General features: G+C 42.8%; 1 protein-coding gene across 4 annotated transcripts in view; it reads left to right on the forward strand.

The window, feature by feature from the left end:
- GALK2 (galactokinase 2) overlaps positions 1–24,318 on the forward strand; it is a 75,497-nt gene that overhangs the window by 37,198 nt on the left and 13,981 nt on the right. For all 4 annotated transcript variants that reach the window (XR_008327543.1, XR_008327542.1, XM_053365367.1 and 1 more), the window contains exons 6-8: positions 7,499–7,597; positions 8,761–8,913; positions 17,458–17,668. Coding sequence is in view for 2 of the 4 variants with exons in the window: in XM_053365367.1 (XP_053221342.1) it covers positions 7,499–7,597; positions 8,761–8,913; positions 17,458–17,668 (463 nt within the window). In the remaining 2 variants the exon portion in view is untranslated. The remainder of the gene's footprint in view (positions 1–7,498; positions 7,598–8,760; positions 8,914–17,457; positions 17,669–24,318) is intronic.

Raw genomic sequence — 24,318 nt, forward strand, 5'->3', positions numbered from 1 at the left:
ATAAAAGGATGGTTAAAAAAAACCAAACATGTGCAGGCAGTTACTACATGGTAAAGGAAGTATGTCAAATCCCACAGATATTGTCTGAATAGAATACTCTGAGGTAAAGTCATGGTTTAAGAGTGATAATACTGCACAGATGTTACGTTTATCCTTTTGTGGTTGTTAGCGCCACATGGCGAAACGGCATTTAGAAGGCTCCAGAGAGGCCACTTATGAGAAGACATCGTCCATCTCTTTTAACAGTTTGATTTTTTCCCCAAGGGGTTTCCACATGATGTGATTTTTTTTCCCACAGGGACCATGGCAGCGGTTGCTACCGCTCAGAGAACATTCCAGATGGGGTTGCCCCAGCGAGTGTTTGCATGTGGGGTGGCGTTGTGGTTTCTCAGCATCCTGACTGTTAAATCAAGCTTCTGGGAAATGGTGATATTTTCCCCACCTGCCCCCACCTCAGCAAGCACATCCACCATGACGGTTGTGTTGTGTTGTGTGGAGTGTAGCTAAATCCCGACAAGGCAAATTTAGCAAGGAAACCCACAAAGCCCTTTCATGACACCCCTCCCCCAACACAGATAATGGAAAAAATATATTTTAGTATTGTGTTGTAATCCAGTGTTGTAGTGCACTTCCCATGTGATTTTTTAAAAATTATAAACATAAAATATACAGTCACGGTTATACATTCTAAAACATCACTTCTTACAGCTAAGACTAAGTGTAATTTGGCTAAATTAGGATGGTTGTTTAAGGCTTTCTTGTCCCCCACGCACTGGATTTAGAACTAAAAAAGTCCTGACTTGCTTCAAGCCAGAGTTCATAGTTACATCTGAACCAGGGAACTGTGGCTTAATGTCAGTTAACAACCAGAAAAATAATTTAGGATGTCTAGCTTGGCTATGAAGGCCTCATCTTAGTCTTCTGAAGCCAGACATTTTACAGCCAGTAGTAACACAGGTTTCAAAATCTGCAGTCTGTGTTTATCTCAGGTGTACACTTTTGTCATTTTTTTTTTCTCATGGAGGTGGAAGGTAAATTGATAAAAACAACTTTCCCCTGCAAATCTGTATTTTAATTTTCTGTCACCTCTTTAAAGCCATAATGAATTTTCCCTTTGCCAATGCGTAGATTTTCTTCAGAAGTAAGTATCAGTGAATCCCTGTTGTTGCACCGTATTCCTGTAAGTATTTCTGTGCTGAGAAAGAGAATCAGCATCAGCTTTTGCAACAAGAATTTTGCTCACTGAGTACATTCACTTATTGGGATATCTCAGTGGGTATGCCTGAGATACAAACCTAATTGCCTCCTGTGTATGTCCAATTCCTTCCACGATAGTCTTCCACTTACTTGAGTGAAAGTTTTGTATTTTTGCACAAGCTGTTTCTTTCTTACTGCATCCATCATTGTTCTGCTGCTATCAGTAGAAAGACTCTGAAGCCATAGGCACAGGTCTGTTCAATTTCAGAGTCTAGCAGTCCATTATATCAAGGGAGACCTTGGGCTGTCTTGTGGCAAAGTTCTCCTGGATCTGCTAGTTCATCCTTGGTGGTCCTGCCAATCCTCCCATTTGTGCAAAAAAAATAATAATGAACAAATGCTTGCAGCTCTAATAGAGAATGCACATCCATCACTTGCAGATGGGACTTTTGGCAGACTGGGACCAGCAAGGACCAAAAGCTCATCACAAGAGCAGAGAAAAAGATGGGGAGAATTGCACTGCTAAATGCCAACATGCTAGTTCTTTGGCTGATTCCACTTAATGGGTTCCATGATGCAAGTTTCGTTTTCTCAAGTGATAGCTGAGTTCAAGTAGCAGTTCCTCATAGGATGAGAAGTTACATAAGATAGGAAATGCCTGTATTTTGAGTTCTGTTAAGCAGTTTCTAGAAATCAGCAACCAATCTCTAGCTGTTGCTTGAAGCTACTGTGGCAAAGGCTGCAATACACATGAAAGGTTTCCTGCATTGCTTATGCATTGAATGCACAGTATTCAACCTGGTATGGGTACTATGGAAAAGTCATCAAAATTTCAGGGGGAATGTACGCATAGAGAGAATTCACATGGGATAATCTTGTGGGACTGTACCACTTAAGATTGCCCATAGGCCTGTAGGGAGGGCCTCATATTTCAATATACAGGTACCGTATTTTTCGCTCTATAGGACGCACCCGACCATAGGACGCACCTTGTTTTAGAGGGGGAGAACAAGAAAAAAAATTCTCCCCCTCTCTGCTCAGCACCCCTTTAGCAAAGCGGCAGGAGAAACGGAGCCCCTTCCATTTCTCCTCCCGCTTCGCTGAAGGGGTGCTGCGCAGCTCTCCCTCTTTGCTGAAGCCAGGAGAGTCTTGCTCTCCCGGCTTCAGCAAAAGGAACCCAAGGCCTTTGGAGCGCAGCACGAGGTCCCGCGGCACTCCAAAGGCTTCAGGGATAGCCACTGCGCTCCAAAGGCTTTAGGCGGCTATCCCTGAAGCCTGGAGAGCGAGAGGGGTCGGTGCGCACCGACCCCTCTCGCTCTCCAGGCTTCAGCGAAAGCAACGCGTAGCCTCCGGAGCGTGGAGGGAGTGCTCCCTCTGCACTTCGGAGGCTTCACATTGCTATCGCTGAAGCCAAGGAGCCTGCATTCGCTCCATAGGACGCACACACATTTCCCCTTAATTTTTGGAGGGGAAAAAGTGCGTCCTATAGAGCGAAAAATACGGTACCTTTGTTTGCTATGGAAAAGGAGATGTTGGAAATAAGGTAGAACCCTGTTTTGTGTGTCATGCTTTTTTTCTATATGCAGAGATTGGGGGGGGGGGGAGTTAGTTCATTTTACCCGGGGCAATGTTCATGCATATGGACCTTACCAACTGCTGTTTGAAGTGGTGCAGTCGCATGAAGGATTTTATTTTATTTTATTCTGTTTTCAGCCTTCAGCTTTCATTTTGTTTTTTAAAAATGGCTTCAGAAACTTCAGCTGAATGCTACAGCCAGATTATTGATCAGGACTTGGGTTTAGGGAGCATATGACTCCCATTTTACAACTTCATTATCTACTGGTTCTGTTCCGAACCCAAATAAAAGTGGTGGTTATGTCTTATAAAACAGTAAATGGTTGGGGGCTGCCTGCCTTCTTGAATATAAACCTGCCCATGTTTTCAACTCTTTCTAAGAGACCTTTCTCTCTACCCAACCAACATCAGAAATGTGTTTGGTGGAAACTTGAGAAGTTTTCTCAGTTACTTCATCAAGCTCTGCAGTTCCCCTCCCTGTGGAGGCCTAACTAGCCTCCTCTCTGATGTCTTTCCACTGGGAGGTAAAGGCCATTTTTCATAGACAGAATTTTGCCCTGGTAAGCTGCTCTGATTTTTCCGTTGCTGATTTTAGTTAACTTTAACTGCCCACTGCTTAATGTTTTCCTGTTTATTGATCCTAAAAATAAATGAATCATTCCCATAGCTTTCATGTTCATGTCACACAGAAGACCACAAAATTCTGCTCCCCCATCAAGCATTTTCAGAGCAGTCGTTAGCCATTTTACCATATACTCTGCTCACTGTTAACTGTGTCACCCTCAGAACAGAAACTGATATTTTGCTAAGGCCAAAGTTAGCACAAATACTTAACAGCTGAGTAAGCATGGCGATCTTTGCCCCTTGGTTATTCAACATGCAAATAGGTTTGAGACGAGAACTAGGATTGCCATCATGTAGCCCCCCATGCAGCAAGTTTACTTGGGGGAAATGTCCAAATAAATTTGCATATTTAATGGGAAACAAATTTCACTTGGTCTATACAACAATGGAGAGGGGAGGGGGGGAATCCATTTTTAAAGCATTTAAGTAAGTAAAATGTTGCAACCTTTTATTATTACCTTTAAATATATGTAGAGGTGGATATAGAGCAGAAATCTTGATGCTGAAAATAGTAAAATAATGTGCCACGTCTCTCCAGTTACTAAAAAGGGATTAGAACTATGTAATTCACTATTAGTATTTTGAGTTTACCCCCAAAGAGCATTCAAGTAAGAACAGTCACCTTTTGTCTTTTTATTAAAAACATCTGTTTAATCTGGACCACCAATAACGGGCCTCCAGCTCCGCTTGGAAGTCTCCTGGAAGGTTTATTCACATCAAACTCTGTGCATATTTTCAAGTTTGTTAATCCCTTTTTGACAGCTCTGTCCTCTCAACTTGGAGTTTATGAGGGAATTTACATGGCTTAAGGAGCACTGTGAGTAGAGTCTTATCAGTTTTCACTGCGTTTGAAAGCTATTCACCCTGATTAGGGTGCTCTGAGCTCACATTTTACAGCTTCGTCTGTTTCCAGTGCCTTTATGGAAACTGAACAAGTGGGCAGGCGTGCCCACATTCTTCGTTTCCAAATGCAATGAGTTACGGGCTTTATCTCACAGCCATGCCCTGGATAATGTCATTTCTTTGGTAATTATCTAGCTTAAGGCCCCATGAAGCTGTGTAACCCTGCTGGAAGGAATACACACACACACACACACACACACACACACATTCTTCCCTCTACTTCCCCCCCTCCTGTGCTTGTGTTCCCGTTACCCTATACTTAGAACAGGGATAGCCAATATGGTCCCCTCCAGATGTTGTGGGGCTACAACAGTGTTTCCCAAACATGGGTCTCCAGCCGTTTCAGACCACAGATTCTATCATCCCTTGCCAGCAGGACCAGTGCTCAGGAATGATGGGAATTGTAGTCCAAGAACAGCTGGAAGAGGGAGAGGGTTGAAAGGAGGGACTGGATGCTGAATGGGCAACAGGGTTTAGCGAGCAGGGAGAGCCGGTGACAGGGAGCAGTTCAGACTCCAAGGCTGAAGCAGAGGAGCGGGGTCAAGAGGCTGCAGAAGAATTTAGGGAGTCTCCCTTTCCTGCTGCAACAAGCTCCCCTCCCCCTGGTCTCGAAGAATGCACATAATAATGAGGGCAGAACAGAGGTCAGAGGTGCGCAGATGCAGTTTGAGACTGCTTGGGAAACATCCAGGAGAGGAGGAGACTTAGAAAGGGTAGAAGAAGGCAGGGACTTTCAGTCCTGGCAACTGCTCGATAGGGGCAATACAGTGGTAGCTCGGGTTACATACGCTTCAGGTTACAGACGCGTCAGGTTACAGACTCCTCTAACCCAGAAATAGTACCTCGGGTTGAGAACTTTGCTTCAGGATGAGAACAGAAATGATGTTCTGGCATTGCGGCAGCAGGAGGCCCCATTAGCTAAAGTGGTGCTTCAGGTTAAGAACAGTTTCAGGTTAAGATTGGACCTCTGGAATGAATTAAGTACTTAACCCGAGGTACCACTGTACCTGCTGGGATGGCATTTCCTTGAATAAAGAGTTAACCTCACTGACAATGGAGCCCTGCTTCTTTCATGCTGACCTGCAGCGGTGTAGCTAGTGCTCAGGTGCCTGGTACAGCACGCGTGTCCCTCAGCCGGGGGCGGGGTGAGCTGCATGAAGCCTCTCCACCGCCTCCCCCTCAGTTGTGGGGCGGCTGAGGGAGAGGCGGTGGGCAGACGCAAGCCCCACACTGCTGTTTCAGGCAGCTCAGAGCCTGCAGGTGCCCACGCCAAAACATCACTCCCAGGAGAGACGCGTGGCTCAGGCACAGTGCAGACCCCGTGGTAAGTGCCGGCCTCCGCAGTGTGGCGCCCAGTGCCGGCCGCATTTCGTAACGTTTCTTGACCGAACTAAAAAGTTTCATGAGCCCATTCAAAAAAAAAAACAACAACTCCTATTTTTGTCACCCCCCTCAGTGATGATACCCGGGGTGGTCCACATCCACCGCACTCCCCTTCCCCTGCCACTGCTGACCTGCACCTGTCTCCAGCCCTGACACCATGTTTCTGAGGCTAATACAAGTTTAGCTACGTATATCTGAGTGGCACAAGCATTTCAGTGGTCTTGTTGTCTCCCTGGAGATCTGATGTAAGATCAGTAGACTTTGGATATTTGTTGGAGTGTTTAAGCTGGGGGTGGGCAATGTGGTGCCCTCCAGATGTTGGACCACCACTCCAATCATCCCTGACTATGGCTAACTTTGAAACAGTTTCAGGGCCCTATATAGGTCCTACATAAGGCACCAAAGAGACAACCTGTTGGATGCCAGCTTATCTCCTCTTGATAGCAGTATCCTTCTGTGTGCTTCCAATGCACTCTCCAAATGTTGGAATCCCATTGTGCAGCAGCTCCAGCCAGCATGGCCAGTGGTCAGGGATGATGGAAGTTATAATGCAGAAACATCTGTAAGGCCACTGGACCTGCATCTATACGCTAAGGACACCTAATGAAACAATGACACTAGGAATTTATTGGGCTACAGCTGCATCTCATAACCTCCATCCTGCTCTGGCTATATTTAAGGTTGACCTAAAGGAATGCCTGTATGGATGTCTCATGTACCTAAAGGAAGTGTCTAAAGGAAGTACAGAAATTAGGAGGTGTACCTGGAGATGTGAGGATTGGTGGGATCAGGAACCTAACCTGGGAATCTTAGGGTGTAAAGCTGGGATCCAGTTTTGTGAACTATTGTGGTCTTCAGGTGCAGACACTTTCAAGTTTGGCAATATTGGCCCTGCATTTGGCAAGCAGTAATATGCTCTTGGATTGGCCAAGGTTGGCATAAATTGACTACTTCTTTTAAAAATAAAAATAAAAATTATTTGGTTTTTCAGATTAAAGTTTTACAGTCAGTTATCCAAAATACAACATAAAATCAAGATTCCAAAGAATCCTCTGGACTTCCCTCCTCCCCTTTGTGGTTCCTATTGTAAACCATTTCCTCCTGCATCTTTTATAATAATCCAAATCTTTTACATCTCCATTATGCCCAAAATTCAACATTAAACTACAAGTGTTATTCCAATCCTGCTAACGATTTTAGCTGTTTACAGTGGTTTTTAAGATAAATTATAAATTTCCCCCACTCCTTATTAAAATTTTGGTCTTCCTGATTTCTGATTCTTCCTGTCATTTTTGCCATTTGACCAAATTGACCACTTTTCTTTGTCTGGTCAATGAAGCAGACTCTTCTGCTTGCTGCTATCTTCAGGCTCAAGTTCCCATGCTGTGTCATTGATATCAGCTACCCAGAGTTGGGGAATATACTATGCAAGTTGAAAATTAGGTACAGTTACCCATAGATAGCTCCAGCCTGGGGATAAGTGAAGAGAAGCAAAAAAGCAGCACCTTCTAAATGCAGACAGCGAGCAATCCTGGTGCATATCAGAGGAGAAGTTTACAATTAGCAGTAAAAAATATGGAACGCTTCATCTGAGGGAAAGCAGGGAGAAGGAGACCCTGAGTATAGACTGACTGATACCAATGTAGAGATGGAGTGGCTTGGTATCAAATGTTTAGTCAACTGGTATGGAATGTGTGGGAAACTATAAAGACCTCAAAGGCATATCAACACCCCCTGCCATTAGTTCAATTGTAAAGAATGTATGAGGGAACATCCTCCTGCCTTGGTTTGTGTGCTGAGTTCTGTGTTTCCTCAGGTGGAGCTGGCTGAACTCTGCAGCAAGAGTGAACGCTACATTGGCACAGAAGGAGGAGGCATGGACCAATCCATCTGCTTTCTTGCAGAAAAGGGAACTGTACGTACTGTCTGAGCACGAACTCAGTAGCCATTGTGTTACAACACAAGAAAGGGCTTTTGTTAACTGCGCTGATGAATGACGCACAAATGGTGGATCCAGGGCTAAGTCCACAAGTCAGGGGTGCATTCACACACACACAAGGTAGGGAGGACAATCAGCTTGGATGGCTTTAAAAGAAGTTTAGACAAATTCATGAAGAATAGGTCCATCTGTGCCTACTAACCCTGATGGCTAACTTTCTGCTTCCATTGTCAGAGGCAATATGCTTCTAAATTCCAGTTGTTGGAAACTGCAGGAGGGGAGAGGGCTGTTGTGTTCAGGTCCTGCTTGCAGACTTCCCATGGGCGTCTGACTGGCCACTGTGAGAACAGAATGCTGGACAGAATAGGCCTTTGGCCTGATCCTGCGGGGCTCTTCTTTATGTCAGTGGTACTTCAGGTTACAGACGCTTCAGGTTAAAGACTCCGCTAACCCAGAAGTAGTACCTCAGGTTAAGAACTTTACTTCAGGATGAGAACAGAAATAGCGTGGTGGCGGCAGCAGGAGGCCCCTTTGGCTAAAGTGGTGCTTCAGGTTAAGAACAGATTCAGGTTAAGAACAGACCTCCAGAATGAATTAAGTTCTTAACCCGAGGTACCACTGTACATACCTGCACAAGGAAGCATGCTATCAATACAGAGAGATGTAACGTTAAAGTGTGGCACATCTGTTACTTATAACAACATTTGTTGTTTCCTTTCGGGAAAGTAATCCTACCTTGGTTAAAAATTAGTGCAGCTGCCAGGGGCAAGGCAAAACAGGGCCAGGGCCGACCTTTGGTCAGCTAGAGTTATTAACTCTTTACAAAAATTGATCTCATTGAAAGATAACTATTAAAAATGCATCTCCCAATTAAAAAGGGGTTCAGATTTAAGGAGGAAGAGGAGGAGTTTATTATTTATACCCCGCCGCAGCAAAATATAAAAACATAATAAAACGTCAAACATAAAAACTTAACTTGGTTGTCTTTTTCTTGCTAGTTTATTCCCACTGCTCCAAATGGGGGAGGGGGGGAGAAAGAGAGAGTCTGCAGGTAAATGATGTGTGATTTATTCATCTTAAATGTTGTGCTGCCTACTAGTCAAAATAACTCTCTACTATTTATTTTTTTCTTTCCATAGGCCAAGCTGATACAGTTCAATCCTCTTAGGGCTACTGATGTGAGGCTTCCAGAGGGAGTAGCTTTCCTTATTGCCAATAGTTGCGTTGAAATGAACAAGGCAGCGACTTCTCATTTTAATATTAGGGTGATGGAGTGTCGTCTGGCTGCAAAGGTACTGCATGGCTTTCATCAAACCCTAATGAAACCATCATCCAAATATGTGCTGGCTGCAACTCTTTCCACTCTAGCAGTTGTTGCTTTATTTTAACACCAGGTCAGGTGCTGCCTCAAAGGGCATGTTTATCTCTTCAGGGTCTGGATTCAGGCCATATATACATGACGGATGGAAGAGAGGGATGGAATTTAGCCCTTAATGTGTGTGTTTCCATTTGGGTAGCATAGCACTGAAAAGGAGTCTTCCCAGGAAGGGCAAAATAAATTATCTTTGTCAAAGCTGATCTCACTTAATGAGAGAGCGCAGTCTAATCCCAGGAATATAAAACAAAATGCTTTAATAGCAATGTATTCACTCTTAAAACAAGGAAAGGAAATGGAAATCCATACATTTAAATTCATGAAATAGCATTCCATTTATTTGTATCTTATTGAAGATTGGATTTTATGTACCTGATAAGCTGTAGAAATTAGCACTCTCCTCAAGCTTGGGTTCAAATAATTCCATGCGTTTCATCCAAAGCAACCACTTTACCAAATACACAAGTTACAGCAAGCCATACTCAGAGAATTACAGTTACCAACACACACACACACACACACACACACACACACACACACCACAAACACATTTTCATGTGATGAAATGTGGTATACAAATTTATAAAAATAAATAAATATATATATAATACACTCAGTTTATTGTTGAGTGAGTCAGCAAGTTATAAACTTACTTAATGACAAGGTGACCTTCAGAGACTTTGCTCCTTGAGAATCATCTTACATGTCTGTGGTCCAGTTCAGGCATAACACTAAGCCATTGTTTAGAGCAAATCCCACTTTGCTCAGTTCAGGTATCATGGGGAAATGTGGTTTAATTCTAAAGTTAAAGCTTTCAAACTCCTTGTGCTCTCCAAGAAGAATGAGAACAAGCCTTGTTCCCATAACATTATGATTGGTTAAAACAAACTGGGATCGAATCTTGGTTTGATATCCTAGTTTGTTAACTGGTCACCTTTACAGCAGATAAGAGTAGTTCAATCTGGGGAGAAGGGCAGGATGTCTAACAGTTGATTTATAGCAACCTCACCAAACTACAATCCCCAGGATTCTTTTAGGGAAGCCAGAATTGTTTAGCTACGAAACTGCTGTAGCCTCGGCCTGCGATTCCCTCTTCCCTCTCTCTTAATTGGCCTGATTGTGCTAACCAAAGAGAAGAGCCAGAAAAGAAGAGCATATCTTGGCAGCTGAGAATTCGTTGGAAGAGATTGTAGATCATTAACTGCCAGGAAATGCCTTGTATTAGATTCAGTGTTCTTGACAGCAGTGCAATAGGGAGATTTCCCCCCTGTTTCTTTTTAAAATCCACGTTATATTTTGACATTTCATATGGGTGCATATTTTCCCACTCAAGCTTCCTTTAAGGTTATTGATGAGAGCTACTAGAAGCCCTTTGTGATGCACCCGTTGCTGGGCTGTACCATTTGAGACAGGGGAGGAATTCAAATATCTGAATGCCTCCTCCACACGAAGTACATCTCAAACATCCTAAATAGCATGTTAGAGAGAAAGTTATAAGCTTGCTAAGTTTTTTTTTAATGTGTGAGGCACATTTAATGTGGAGCATTCAAACATTCAGTCCCGCATATGCAGTCTAAAATGATGCAGCCCAAGAACAGATAACATCACATGTGGCTTTCGCTGATCTATTTTAGCTTTTAGTGGAATGCATTACAATTGGAACTAGCAATGCTGCCCACAGTTTATGGGGAGCAAACTGGTGACTTCCAAAGCTGAAGTCAAGAGTCATTAGACCAGATGTTCTGCTGGTTGGGTCTGTCTAGTTTTCCTAGGAAACCTGTCCGTTTACAGCCTTCTACGGGAGATGACTGGCACATTTGTGTTGGCTTCTGTGGTTCCTTTAAGTTACAAAGTTTAGTATTCTGCATACAGTGAGGACATTGCTGTAACTATAATTTATTATTATATATAGGGGTTTTTTCCCCCTTAAAAGGAGCTCAGGATAGTATATATGGTTCTTGCCCTGGCACATGAAAGTACCTGGAACCTGTGTTCATCATGTGTAGTCATTCTTCATGTGTTGAGGGTGGCAACACAACATCAGGTCTTCTCAGTGGTGGCTCCCCAGCTGTGGAAGACTCCCTAGAGTGTTGTGCCTAGTGCCATCACTGTCCACCTTTGGGTGCCAGGTGAAGATGCACAGGCAGTTAGCTCTTAGTTGGCGTTCATCTTTTAGTTTATTTTGTGATGTATTTTAAATTTGGCATTGTGTGCTTTTTTAAACAAGTTGTAAATTGCTTTGAGACTTTTTTTAGTACATGAAATAGACTAAACAAACAAACAAATAAATAAATAAAGATTATAATCATAATTTTCTCTTTAGAGCAATTCTGTGAGGTTAAGAGACTGTGTGACTACCCCAAGTCACGTAATGAGCTCCAGCACAGGGGATCTGAGCCCAGATTTTCATTCAGGTTTCTAACCCCCTTTTACCACATTGGCTGTCAACTTAGCTGCTCTTCAGTTTGACATTAAGATCACTAGAGATATTCAGAAACATTGACGCTACCTTAAAAAAAACGAAACACATCACTTTAAAAACAACCCTTCATTGCCTCTGCATATGCTTGAGAGGGACAATTTTAATAGAATGCTAAACTCTTTAAAATGTTTGGCAAGTATGTGCTGTCTTGGGTCCCTAGAAAAACCAACAGATGTTAGAGAAATATAATCGCCGTAACTGGGATGCACAAAAGAATTGTTTTTAGTCTCACTGACAAGATGAGTAAAAACAAGGTCCCTTTAATGCTTTGGCATGAATTAATGCCTAAATATGTGTTCACTATAATGTCTGAAAATGACTCTGATTTAAACAGTAGCAGACCCATGTGATAAGAACTATAAACCTTGCAAAGTACACTAGATGGCACCAAAAGTAGTTCATAAAAAACAACAACACCTACATGAAGGGAATTAAAACAGGAAAAAAGGCAAGCTAAAATTGAAAAAAAGCAATAGGAGGAAAGCAACAACTTTAACAGAACTTTCCTTCTCAGTAATTTTCTTTCTCAAATGTATAGTTTTATTAAGAGATTTCCAGTACAAGGACTCCTTCTCCTAGTGAAATGAAAGCCAGGTGCAACCACAACATTGAACCCCAATCAAGGCCTCTCTCAAAAAACTTCATTCACCCAAGTGTGGTTGTTGTTCCTTCCACTGTTTATTTTATTAGCTGTGGAGTTTAGAGTCTAAAACTGCAAATATGGTTACGTGTGTGTAGGTAGATCCAGGTAGGGAGAAGTCCTTGAAATACTGGGGTCTTCTTGAGGTACATAAGTCTTTATAGGCTAAAAACCAGCCCTAGGAATTGAGCCAGTAAACTAATTGGTACCCACTGCAGTTGTGGCAGAATTGGTGTTACATGCTTAGATTGCAGATCCCAAGGGGAGTGGAAAGTAGAGCAGAAGCAGGCACATGGTGGTTGCCTTCACTACCCCCCCCCCAAAAAAAAATCCTTCCTACACGGTCTTGTGCATTGAAGAGGATTCTCGAGAGCCTTTTAGGGCACATATTCAGTTCATGCAGGGCATTGACTAGGTCTGTTGGGCATCACTGTCAGCCCAGAAGCACCAAGAGGATGCTAGAATGTGATATGATTAGTAGCTATGGGCAAAGATGCTTTCCCTTGAAGTCTGTCCACTATTACTCATCATTGAGGGCATTGATGGGAGAGTGCTTTTAACCTCCTGTTCTATTTGTCACCTGTTGTCTTGTTTCTCACCACTGTGATAAAGAAATGAACCCTTTTTAGAAACCTCCTGAAGGAGGTGAGGATAGGTGACCCCACCTAGGCCCGAAGTCACCCCCCCCAACCAGGCCTCAAAACTGTCCAAAATTCCTTTCTGTCTTCTAAAAATCCACAGCTACAGCTTTTCTGTGGATTCTCACAAGATGCTGGTACACAGGCAAAATGTTATTCTTTTATCAGTACGAGAAGGCTTCAAAAGACTAATGAATAGACTCTGTTCAAAGCAAGCCTGAGAACTGACTTTTATCTCATTCAGTTGCAACATCTTGAACACTCTGAAACCCCCTTTGGTTTCTCACCCCCTTTCCTGGGAAGAGTCCAAGACAGGAGCTTTCTGTTCATGCTCAGAGGAACTCATGGGGCAGGACTCCTGAGGGAGGAGAAAGGGGAGGGAACTGGAAGGGGAATATATACTCTGTGCAAATGGCTGTGAACTCGTGCTTGTTTGTGAACTATCACACTTGCTCCTTCAACCACTTCATGGATGGTAGAAATAAAGCTTTTTCTCCGAAACTATTCCTTGAGTGTCTGTTGACTCCCATCTCCCTTTCCCGGGCGCAATATTTTTCCCACCCGAGGGCAAAGCCTCATAAGGCTACACTCCAGCCTTTTTGTTGAAATTATAGGGGTGATTTCTCTTTTCACTCCCCATGTTAAGGAAGGACATTGCCCATCTGAAACTTTTATATTCATTTCTTCATGGTTTCCTTGTTCTCAACTAGGCTGCACTGGCAGCTTGCAAATGTCATAATGCCATACGATTGAATATATGAAGTGTGACAGCCCAATCGGGCTACTTTAGAGTGGATCTGAATGCACTTTTATCAATGTAATCTAGGACTGGGAGCAGACCGCATTCTTCGCTTGAAAAAGACTCGAACCTCCTATTAAAATTTGCCCTGACAAAAAAAGCTCCTTCATTTAGACACAGTTGTGGTTGAGAATATGTTTCTTCTTAAGATAAAGTCATAATTAAAAAACCTGAAACAAAACAAATAAAGGACCCCTCAGGACATTTGCAATGAAAGGTTTCATCACTGACATTATTTTTGCACCCTTGTCTTCAGGGAAAGTAACCACAATCACTGCTCCAGTCTAGCAAGCGCTGGACCACAGCCAGAATTTAATATGACCCAGGGCTCACCAAGACTTCACTCCGCATCTTGCTTTCAGTGCCAGTAAATGCCTTTGACCATCTACAGTCTTTCATTGCCACTGAATAACCACAATTAACCACCATACATCTGAAATCTAGGCCAGATGGTCTTCAAGGCAGGCTTGAGGCCTAGTTTTTTTCTTTCCTTCCCCAGATTAGAAACTAAGCCCTGATAATGACCCCTTCACCATATGTATGTTTATGTCATTTCTCATTGTTGGAATCCTTATATCATTTATATTTTTATCTCCTCAGTGGTGTGGTGTGCTGGCAAAATGCCCTCTGCTTTTGCACAGGTGTAGAGAGAGTGCTGTAAGATGAGCAAGGGGAGTGGGTCTGGAAATCTGTGGGGATTCATTTTTTTGGGGGGGGTAAAGTTTTTATTATTATTTCATTTTATAATGTATATGAAAAATAACAACAACAAAAAATGAAGAAAAAAACCTATAAAATAGGCACATAGAATGAGTAGTTGCACATAAAATAACAAAGTCCAAGTGAAGACTATTAATTTTATCAGAATATCAAGTACTTGCCAGGCTTGTGATGAGGGCTGTCTTGAAAATGATGGCTCTGTTTTTATGTTATGAAGGAATATCAGATCATATAAAAAGTGTCTGGAGGTTCTAGTCCTTGTCAAAATCCCAAATTATGCGTGATTTTCTCCATTATAGCTGTATTCCAATGAATGGTACCAAGCGTCAAGTGTAAGATTTTGGACTGCTTTCCACTGAGTTGCAATTACTATTTGTGCTGCCAAGATCATATATAAGACGAATACTTTTGACAACATTGCTATTATAAAAATTATTCACTAACATTAATTTTGGACAACAAACAATAGTTTCTTTAGTAATATGTATCATTTCTGTTGTGGGGCTTCATTTAAGCCAGGACTCCATAGGGGTTAGCTCAATAATATGTTTTCAGTGCTAGGGACTGGTCTGGGAATATGAGAATACTGAAAACGGTGCCTCTGAACACGCCCAGAGTACATTAAAATTTCCTCATTGTTGAATATTCACCCCTAGGCCAAGATTATATTTCCTCCCTCCACAAATACTTCTTTCTGTCTCTGTTATGTCAATATTTGCCTTTGTACGCCTGCTGCCTAAAAATGTTCTAAATATTTGACCCCCCCTATATTTTAGTTGCTATACCCAAAATTGTGCAAAAGGGGGGGGGAATTAACAAGCACAAGACCTATTCATTTGCTTCATCTGCATAAATTTACATTTTAAGGAAATTGAAGTGATTGATTTAAGTGCTGTGCATTTTCTACAAAAGGAGGGTGTTAGGGCTAAAAATCTGTCTGGGAATGATGCCTCCCTCTGTACATGGAATTCTTCCGAATCTTAGATGAACATATGAAACATCTTTATTCTGCATCAGACCACCAGTCTATCTAGCCTGATGTCATCTGATCTCCAGGGCTGCTCTCCAAGGTTTCAGGTGGCAGGGAGCAGGGTGCCTTTCCCATCACCTGACCACTTGGGCTGGATGAACCTGCAACCTTATACGTGCAAAGAATGTGATCTGTCACTGAGCTGTGATTCCCTCCCCCTTGGTGCATGAGGTCTTGTTATGATTTTCCACAGTGGTGCACATGCTCAGAGCCACACACATTAGTTCACATATTCTGGGCTGTAGAATTTTCACTGAAAATACACCCCAGCGATGTGGTCATCAGACCTTCCATCTCTCTTTTCAGAGTGCTTTCCTCTCCCCACTTTTTATGTTGGAAGAGTAATGAAAAAATTGAAGGAATTCAGCTGCACTTTTCTCAAAAGCAGAGCAGAAATTTACACCCCACACATCTTTGGGTGACCAGAACTACCCATGATTCTGCAAAAATGTTTTTCAGTCTTGTCAGATTGCTTTCGTGCAACAAAGTTGAACACTTGGGAAAGATGAGGCTCAGCTGTCAGAACGAGATCAAAGTTAACTAATGCAGAAATACTCTTTCCAGGAATAGCCAGTCGTGTTCAGTTCAGTATATATGAGCAGCTGTTTGAATACCAGTTTATGTGTCTTTGAGGGAGTGGTCTGTGCTGAACATCAGGGCTCTTTATGGTGACTGGTCCACTATAAAGGTAAAGGTAAAGGTACCCCTGCCCGTACGGGCCAGTCTTGACAGACTCTGGGGTTGTGCGCCCATCTCACTCAAGAGGCCGGGGGCCAGCGCTGTCCGGAGACACTTCCGGGTCACGTGGCCAGCGTGACATCGCTGCTCTGGCGAGCAGTCCACTATAATGGCAAGTAAATGTCGAAGATTAACCACAGATCACCACAAGATTGGCCCAAGACATTTTGGTGCATGAGGCAGAAAATCACAAGCAACACTTCCCTCCCACTACTTAGCATGGGGCTCAATCCAATGGGAAGATCTGCTCTGCGGTTCTTCTCAATGTGTCAATAAATTATAGTGGCTTTTGAAGAGGAGTTGTTCTTGGTGGACTGTGCCCTAGAGAGTGTCATCTGGGTGTTTCTGTTGCCCCTAAAACCCATCATTCTGGAAGTGGTTATTTCACTTATCTTGTGGTAAGTTCACACCATACCCCTTCCTGGTTTAGTTTCCATATGGACAGCCTAAGAATCAAACCAAGTTTGTTTTAAGCAGAACTTCTGGCTGTTTTTAGGCTTTATGTGCCAGAAAATCCCCAGGACATGGTGATTATGTGGCTTTATAAAAGTCATTTTTTGTGTATGTGCACAGCTTCGGATCTCAGTATGTAAAGGGAAAACATTTCCTGTACAGTGGTACCTCGGGTTAAGAACTTAATTCGTTCCGCAGGTCCGTTCTTAACCTGAAACTGTTCTTGACCTGAGGTACCACTTAGCTAATGGGGCCTCATGCTGCCACTGCGCCGCCACCACACAATTTCTGTTCTCATCCTGAAGCAAAGTTCTTAACCCAAGGTACTATTTCTGGGTTAGCGGAGTGTAACCTGAAGTGTCTGTAACCTGAAGCATCTGTAAGCCGAGGTACCACTGTATATGCCTCCCTTTGGATAAGCAGAGGAGTTCTTTTATGAGTGTCCCCTCCCTTTGAAGTATGCAGGTTGGCAATGAGAGTTGAGGTATTGTCAGTGCTGGTTCCTGTGATGTAGAACACTCTCCCTAGAGAGGCCCATCTGACACCAACAGTAACTCCTTTTCAGCACTGTGCAAAGAACTTCTTTGCCTTTTAGTCTGGTTCCCTGTAACATCACTTGAGAGAGCCGCCAGAAGACCCTCAGAACTGGACCTCAGTGTCTGGGCTGAACAGTGGGGCTTTCTTCACATTTAATCTTTTTCTTTGATATATAAAGTGACTTTATTACATTTTGCAAGGTGTTATGGTTTAACGTACTTATCCCCTTAAGTGGGAAGAGTCTGCTATATTTTCCAATTCTTTAAATTAATCTTGCTGCCAATATCATGTTAAACATTATGCTGTTCTTTGTGCTTTTCAAAGAGTTTTCTCTTAAAGAAAAAATAGCTTGTAAGGGTTTTTAGGAAATGTTTTGTATTAACTTCAAACTGCTAAGATGTCTATGCATTGTTTGTTGTTGCAGCTTCTAGCAAAATCCAGAGGCCTAGATTGGAAAGCAATGGCAAAGCTCCAGGAAGTGCAGGTCAAGCTGAAACTAAGCTTAGAGGAAATGCTGGCTGTGGTTGAGGAGGTGTTTCACCCTGAGCCTTACAGCATAGAGGAAATTGGGAAAAACCTGGGAATTAGCTCCAAAGAGCTACGCACTCAGATCCTCAGCCAGAACACACAAGATGGTGAGTGCATGCCAAATTGGAGGTGGTGGTGATGGTCAGCGAATGTTTCCATTTATGTAAAGGATAATAGGCAATAGATGTGGAAATATTTTACATTTTGTATAACCTCAAGTGGACCTTCTTTTGGAATCTTTGTAGAGTAAAAGGGTTGATTGTGTTGTGACCTTTTTAAAATGAAGTGGAGAAAATGGAACTCAAATGTTATCTGATTAGTCAAGGCAATATACTGATAAATGGCTTGGTGATTAAAAATACAGGATTGAATTAATTGCATGCAGCCCTCTAGGTCAGCAGTGGTGGTGTAGAGCCAGTGTGGTGTAGTGGTTAAGAGCGGTGGACTCGTAATCTGGTGAACCGGGTTCGATTCCCCGCTCCAACACATACAGCTGCTGGGTGACCTTGGGCCAGTCACACTTCTTTGAAGTCTCTCAGTCCCACTCACCTCACAGAGTGTTTGTTGTGGGGCAGGAAGGGAAAGGAGAATGTTAGCTGCTTTGAGACTCCTTCGGGTAGTGATAAAGCGGGATATCAAATCCAAACTCAAACTCAGCAGTGGACAACTGGTAGTTTTCAAATGAACTTTGGCTCCTGAGAAATCATCATTCGGCTTACCACTTACTTGCGTGTCAGATAGCCTCTTCCTTCCATGATAGATCTGTGGTACATAATAATCTGGACCTTTTAGCTGGAGGAAGATGTGAGTGTGCTTGTTCTAGATTGGCTCTCTGGCCTGTGTAGTTGCTGACCACTGCTCCGAGTCACTTGGCCCTAAAACATTTCCCACCAAAAGAATATCAGAGGCAAATGAATAGCCTGTTGGGTTTGGACAAAGGATACCCAGTTTGAAACTCCTCCTCATCCATGACACTGAGTTGGCTTTGGGCAAAGTCCAAATCTGTTTCATTGCTGCTTCACATGTTACAATATGCGTACATGCAGATCTATCCACATGCATGTTTTCCTTGCACACACATTGGGAAGCCACGATTGGCTGTAACTTAGCAGCACACAAAAACAAACAAACAAACAAACATGTGGATAGTTGTCATATGTTTCAAGCTACCCACACATTTCCCACAGATTTTGTCACTGATAGGATTAAGGAAGATAACTGTGCAACAGGTGAAGCGACACTGAGATATGTTCCCATCCCAATCCTTGCAGCAGGGACAAACTAAATCGATGCATGCAACTTATGTTCTTCAACTACTTTAAAGGACAGTGCCAATGGGGCAAAAAATTCTGGTTCTGACATGGGAGATATGTGATCAAAGCAACTTGCATGCCTCAGAAAACCGAAGGAGGTCGGGGAACGAGACCGGCTTGTTCTGTAAGATATTTAGCATGTGTTCTAAATTCTCTCCTTTGAAATAAATAGAGGCTATTTTGATTTTGATCATTTGGCGGGGGAGGTAACTTTTGATTTAGGAAGTGAATTTAATCTACTCTTATTTGCTTGGCATATACTCTTAGTATTTCTGCCTATTATTAAATGAGCCAACCACATTTTGCTGTGCACGTGGAACATTTTTAGAATGTTGGCTGCGTCTATATTTAAAGCCTAGATCTCTCCCCCCCTTTCATGTTAATGGCCTGGTTTCCATGTCACGTGGTTAAAAAAAATATCTACAGTTTAATGTGAATGACCAGTGCACTAGTGCACCATGCCCAAAAGTTCACACTCCTGCTGCAACCATGCTTATCACGTTGTCTGAACCTGGGCTTGTGGTTTGTTTTCCCCCCAACCATGAGTGGCAAACAAGGTTTGTTCTTAGCTTACTGCTTGTGGTTTGTGTGGAGGAAACAAATCACAACATGAAGTTCAGACAGCATGGCAAGCCAGACTCTAGTTTGCTTAGTGCATGGCAGCAGCAGGAGCAAGAGAGGAATTTCCCAGGAACGTTAGAGCAACGCTCACTCCATATTTATTATTTCACCAATATTACTATGCATGGTGCTCTTGGAGTAACATAAGCAAAGAACAAACAAACCCAGGCCTCTGTTCCCAGAGAGTTTACCATTTTAAATGTCAGCAGAGAGGGAAGGAATATAAGGGAAGAGGAACAGGTGGCGGCAAATGCACTTAGGTACTTAGTTTTGTTTCAGGGTGAGGACTACAGGCTTAAGTGATAAACAAGGGTGAGATTTTCCTAGGGATTTGAAAATTGTACCACACGTGTCTTCTGGGGACAGCAAGGAAGATAGGGCAGAGGGAACAGGAAAATTTCCAGGCTGATTATCATGGATTGAAGTGGGTTGGATTGGGGTGTGTGGCTGTATTTATTAATATCATGGATTGGGGTGTGTGGTTGTATTTATTAATATCTCCTCCAACAGAATACAGTTTAGATTCAGTTATTTTCGGCCCCTCTCCCCCCTACGTCTGCTTCTTTGGGCACCTTATTCTTGTAGGAAAGACTTTTCAGTGTGAAAAGTCTAAGGGAAATGTTATCCCATATAGCGTTTGCAGATGTTAGTCGAACAGATTTTGTCTTAGGATGTGGCGTGACTCTGATTCTGTGTGATAAAGCCAACAAAAATGGGTCATAGAGTAAGCCTGTTGTTTTCATTGGTACAAGACAAAACTTGGTTACAGATTCTTGTTTAGTTGCAAGGGAGAAATAGGAAAATAAAAATTAGAATTTATTGTTTGTATAACCCTCAGCTTGGTTTTGGAAAGCTGAAGTACACAAAACAAAGAGATTTCTGTCTTTTCCCAGTGTATTTAAATTATACATTACTGCATATTGTTATGGGAACTGAAATAACTGGTCGAAAGGGAACCTTTGTAAAGATTTCAAAAAACATTTTAGTTCAGTTCCTTTTCTGTTTAACAAACTTGTTAAGCAAACTATATATTATCCTATTTTCCTTTGTAGAAACAGAATTAATATTTTGTTAAAAATTGTCTTTAATGTAGTTAAATTATTTGCTGGACTTGCTAACTGGAGGCAATGGTACCTTGTAGTATCAAAATTTAGTTGAGATGCCTTGCTCATGTTTCTGTGTAATATTAAAATTTGCAGTTAGTAATTTTTATTATTGCACCCATCCTGTATCCATGGAACTCATTATGGATATTAGGGAAGGGGTGGTACCTCTGGTGGAGGACATATTATGCTCCTTCCAGAGTAGTTTGTCCACCTTTGGTCCTCACCCTACACTCATCTCCCACCTCTGGCTGCTAGAAGCTGTGAGCATGCGACAGTGGCTACACCCCAGAAATGGCTTTGATTGTCAAGCTAAACCAGGTAAGGATAGCCGATGGGTCTCAAACCCTTGGTGAGTTAGGCACTTCCCCTGCATGCAAAGACAGGCTCTGGCAGATTGAACAGACCAGTGGGTCCAACGGTCAAGAAGGCGGTTTCTGCACATGCTGTAGAGGGAAGGGAAGGGCAGAAAGAACTGGTCAACCTGGGAAGGTAGCCCATTTAGGAGAAAGAAAACTCTGGTCCTAAACCCTTGCAGCTTGAGGGATATATCTGGGAGAAGAAAAAGTCTACGGAGTAAACCCTACACAAATCCAGAGTAGAGTCCCTAAGACAGTTGGATGGAGCCTTGTATGCCTCCTTCCGGCAACTCCTGCAGCCAAGATAGTACCAAACATATTGCTGTGCTTTCCTTTGGACCACATCAGTGAGGCTGAGAAGGGGGGTCTTGTTGTCTGGGCAGCCCTGGACCTCCACACATTGCCCAGGCTTGCACCCTGGGAAGATCACTTCAGTGCTTCCAACACAGCAGTTCAACTTCACTCCTTGCTGCCAACACAGCAGTTTGACTTGCACACCCCATTGTCTTCTGAGGCCGACAGATGCCAACAACAACAACAACATTATACTGTATCCTGCTCCTACTGCTCCTTTCAGATTCAAGCTGAAAGCCTAGATCAGGGGTCGGCAACGTGCGGCCCATGGGCTGGCTGCGGCCCATGAAGACTGTTTTACCGGCCCACAAGCTGTCCCTGAACCAAGCTGCCTGCTTGGTGAGTCCTCTGTGCGCTGCGCTAAACTGGTGCAGCGCGGGGACTCACCGAGCGGTGCCGGAAATTGCATCTCGCGCAGATACTGGAAATTGCATCTGCGCATGTCCAGATGCTGGAAGTCACTTCTGCACAGACGTGATTTTTGGCGTCTGGGCATGCGCAGAAGCCATTTCCGGCTCTGCGGACATGCGCAGATGCGATTTCCAGCATCACGCTGCGCCAGTCTGGCCCACAGACAATCTTCGTGGGAGTGATCCGGCCCATGGCCAGTAAACCTTGCTGACCCCTGGCCTAGATCCTAATTTAGAACAAGAATAGGAATACTTAGTTCCATTTGAAGGATCTTACTTCTTGGTTATTTGCTTACATGGCTAAGGTACACTTTACTACCACCATTTGTTCTGTTTTGCTTCACTCTGCTTGTTATGGGGTGCTTGTTGCTGTTTTGAAAAATAAAATACACATTGTATGAGTATGGCCCATCGCAGCAAGGCATTCCACAGTAAAACAGTGCCTTCATTTCCCCTATAAAATGTGGGATTTGTTTCCCTCTAAGTAAAGTATTTTAAAACAGTTTGTTCCCTTTCATAAGAACAACAAACAAAAAAACCTTGCAGTCTAATTTTGATGTGTAAACCTGGGGGCAGAATTATCTTAAGAGTTAAAAGCATCCAACCAGTTTGTTGTGGTTTTGGCAAAATCTTTTTCTACATACAGCTTTACATCCTGGAAGTAACGGCCGGCAAAGTAAATCTCAAAGTACTTTGTACAACTATGGCAAGTCAAGTTGCTCAGATTGCAATCCTTACCTATTTTCAGCGGTGCTTCCTTCTGTGTAGATATATGTATAGGATTGCACTGTCAAAGGCCTATGATCCAAGAATAACTTTATCAGGATCTCTGCCCATAAAAGTATCTCTGGCGATGGACTTGAAAGGGTTTAGTTTACTTCATTATTCATTTGCTGCTTTGTGCTGAGGCAAAATGGCTTGCATTTTAAAAAGGTAAAGCATTAAAACAGAAGAAATGTAAAAGCAATAGATGGATTTCATACAGTGATAAACAGCAATACAGTCATACCTCGGGTTGAATATGCTTCATGTTGAGCGCATTCGAGTTGCGCTCCGCGGCAACCCGGAAGTAATGGAGCGCGTTACACATTCGCAGACGCTCAAAATGATGTCACGCGCATGCACAGAAACGGCAAAAAGCGATGCGCGTGCCAGACATGCCATTGCTAGTTACATTTGCTTCTGGATGCGAACGGGGCTCCGGAACGGATCCCGTTCGTATCCAGAGGTACCACTGTATGTACAACATTAAAAAGTCAGCAATAACATACCAAAATAATAAAGAAACAGTTTATACATTAACAAATATGGTAACTGGAATTAGAAAGTTTTTCCCAACTGAGAAAAAGGGTGCCTGGCTGTTAGGGAATTCCAGTCTTGAGGTCACTATGGATACCACATGTGGATGGGGACAGAAAGCAGAACCCCAAGGCTGGTCCTAAAGTCTGGGCAGGTTCATATGATAAAAAGAGGATTTTAAAAAATCATATCATCCTTAGAGAATGCTTAAGGATGATGTAAATGTTACCTTCATAGCTTTGGTACAGCATCTTGTGGGTAGATGAATGATGTGGTTACTTTCTTTATTAGGACCATCAGCACACTGGGCAGAGTGACAATGTTGGGGCAAGTTCCCATGTCATCCTGCCCATGGCCATGCTTGACATTTGTTAGCAACCTTAGAGTTGACCACACGAAAACAGCTCCATTCACAAAATCAGACTTTGCCTCTGTCCTTAAGGTGTGCTAAGCTGTTTTCTTGAGTAGGGTGCTGAGACTTGAGTGCTACTTCGTTAAATAATGAGTACCAACACTTGGATTCAGAAGGACAGGTTCATACATAAATAGCAACAGCCAGGCTGCATTGCTTAACCTTAATCCAGAAGTGGAGAAAGCAGTAGCCGGAGAAAAGAGATAAATTGTGCACAGTGACTTCTTGTGCAATGGTCCCTGAGTCAATCCCTTTTGGGGTCTATGTCACCCTTGCTGGTTCTGCTAATCTCCCAGTTTGTCAGCCGGCTGGCAAAGCTCTCAGTTGGAGGCTTGGACTTCATAATCCCAGAGGTTCTTTTTAGTTCTGTGATCCTGCTTTCTGAAAAAAAGTAAAACCATTTTTTAAAAGGCAGTTTTATCCTATAAAGAATAATAAAAGGCTAGTGTTCCATTTTAAGGAGACTTCGTAAAGCAAGGTGCTGTTACCTGAGCTTGAATAAACATTATACTATTAGAATGGAGGGCACTGATAACTTCATATGAGTGTCTGAAAGGATGCCATTTTATTTATTTGCTTGTTGCTCCGTAAGCTCTATGTGCTTTATTTTCAAAAGGTCAGACAGTTCTTTCTGTGTGATGAAGAGCTGCTGTTTGGAATGTGTAGGACGTTCTATGTGAGTCATCTGGTGGCACAGGGCAGTACAAGGATATCTAGAGAGTTTTTGTATGTATGTATTTATTTATTAAACAAATGGTTTTGTATTAGGAGCAGCAGGGGCAGTGAAGAATCAACCAGCAAAGCAACTCCAGCCCCAAATATTTTGGACCTAAAAAACTGGTTATTATGGAAAACAAAACAAAACAAAAAAAAAGGTTCTTAAAAC

Source organism: Podarcis raffonei, chromosome 14 (assembly GCF_027172205.1).
Source record: "Podarcis raffonei isolate rPodRaf1 chromosome 14, rPodRaf1.pri, whole genome shotgun sequence".
Lineage (NCBI taxonomy): Eukaryota > Metazoa > Chordata > Lepidosauria > Squamata > Lacertidae > Podarcis > Podarcis raffonei.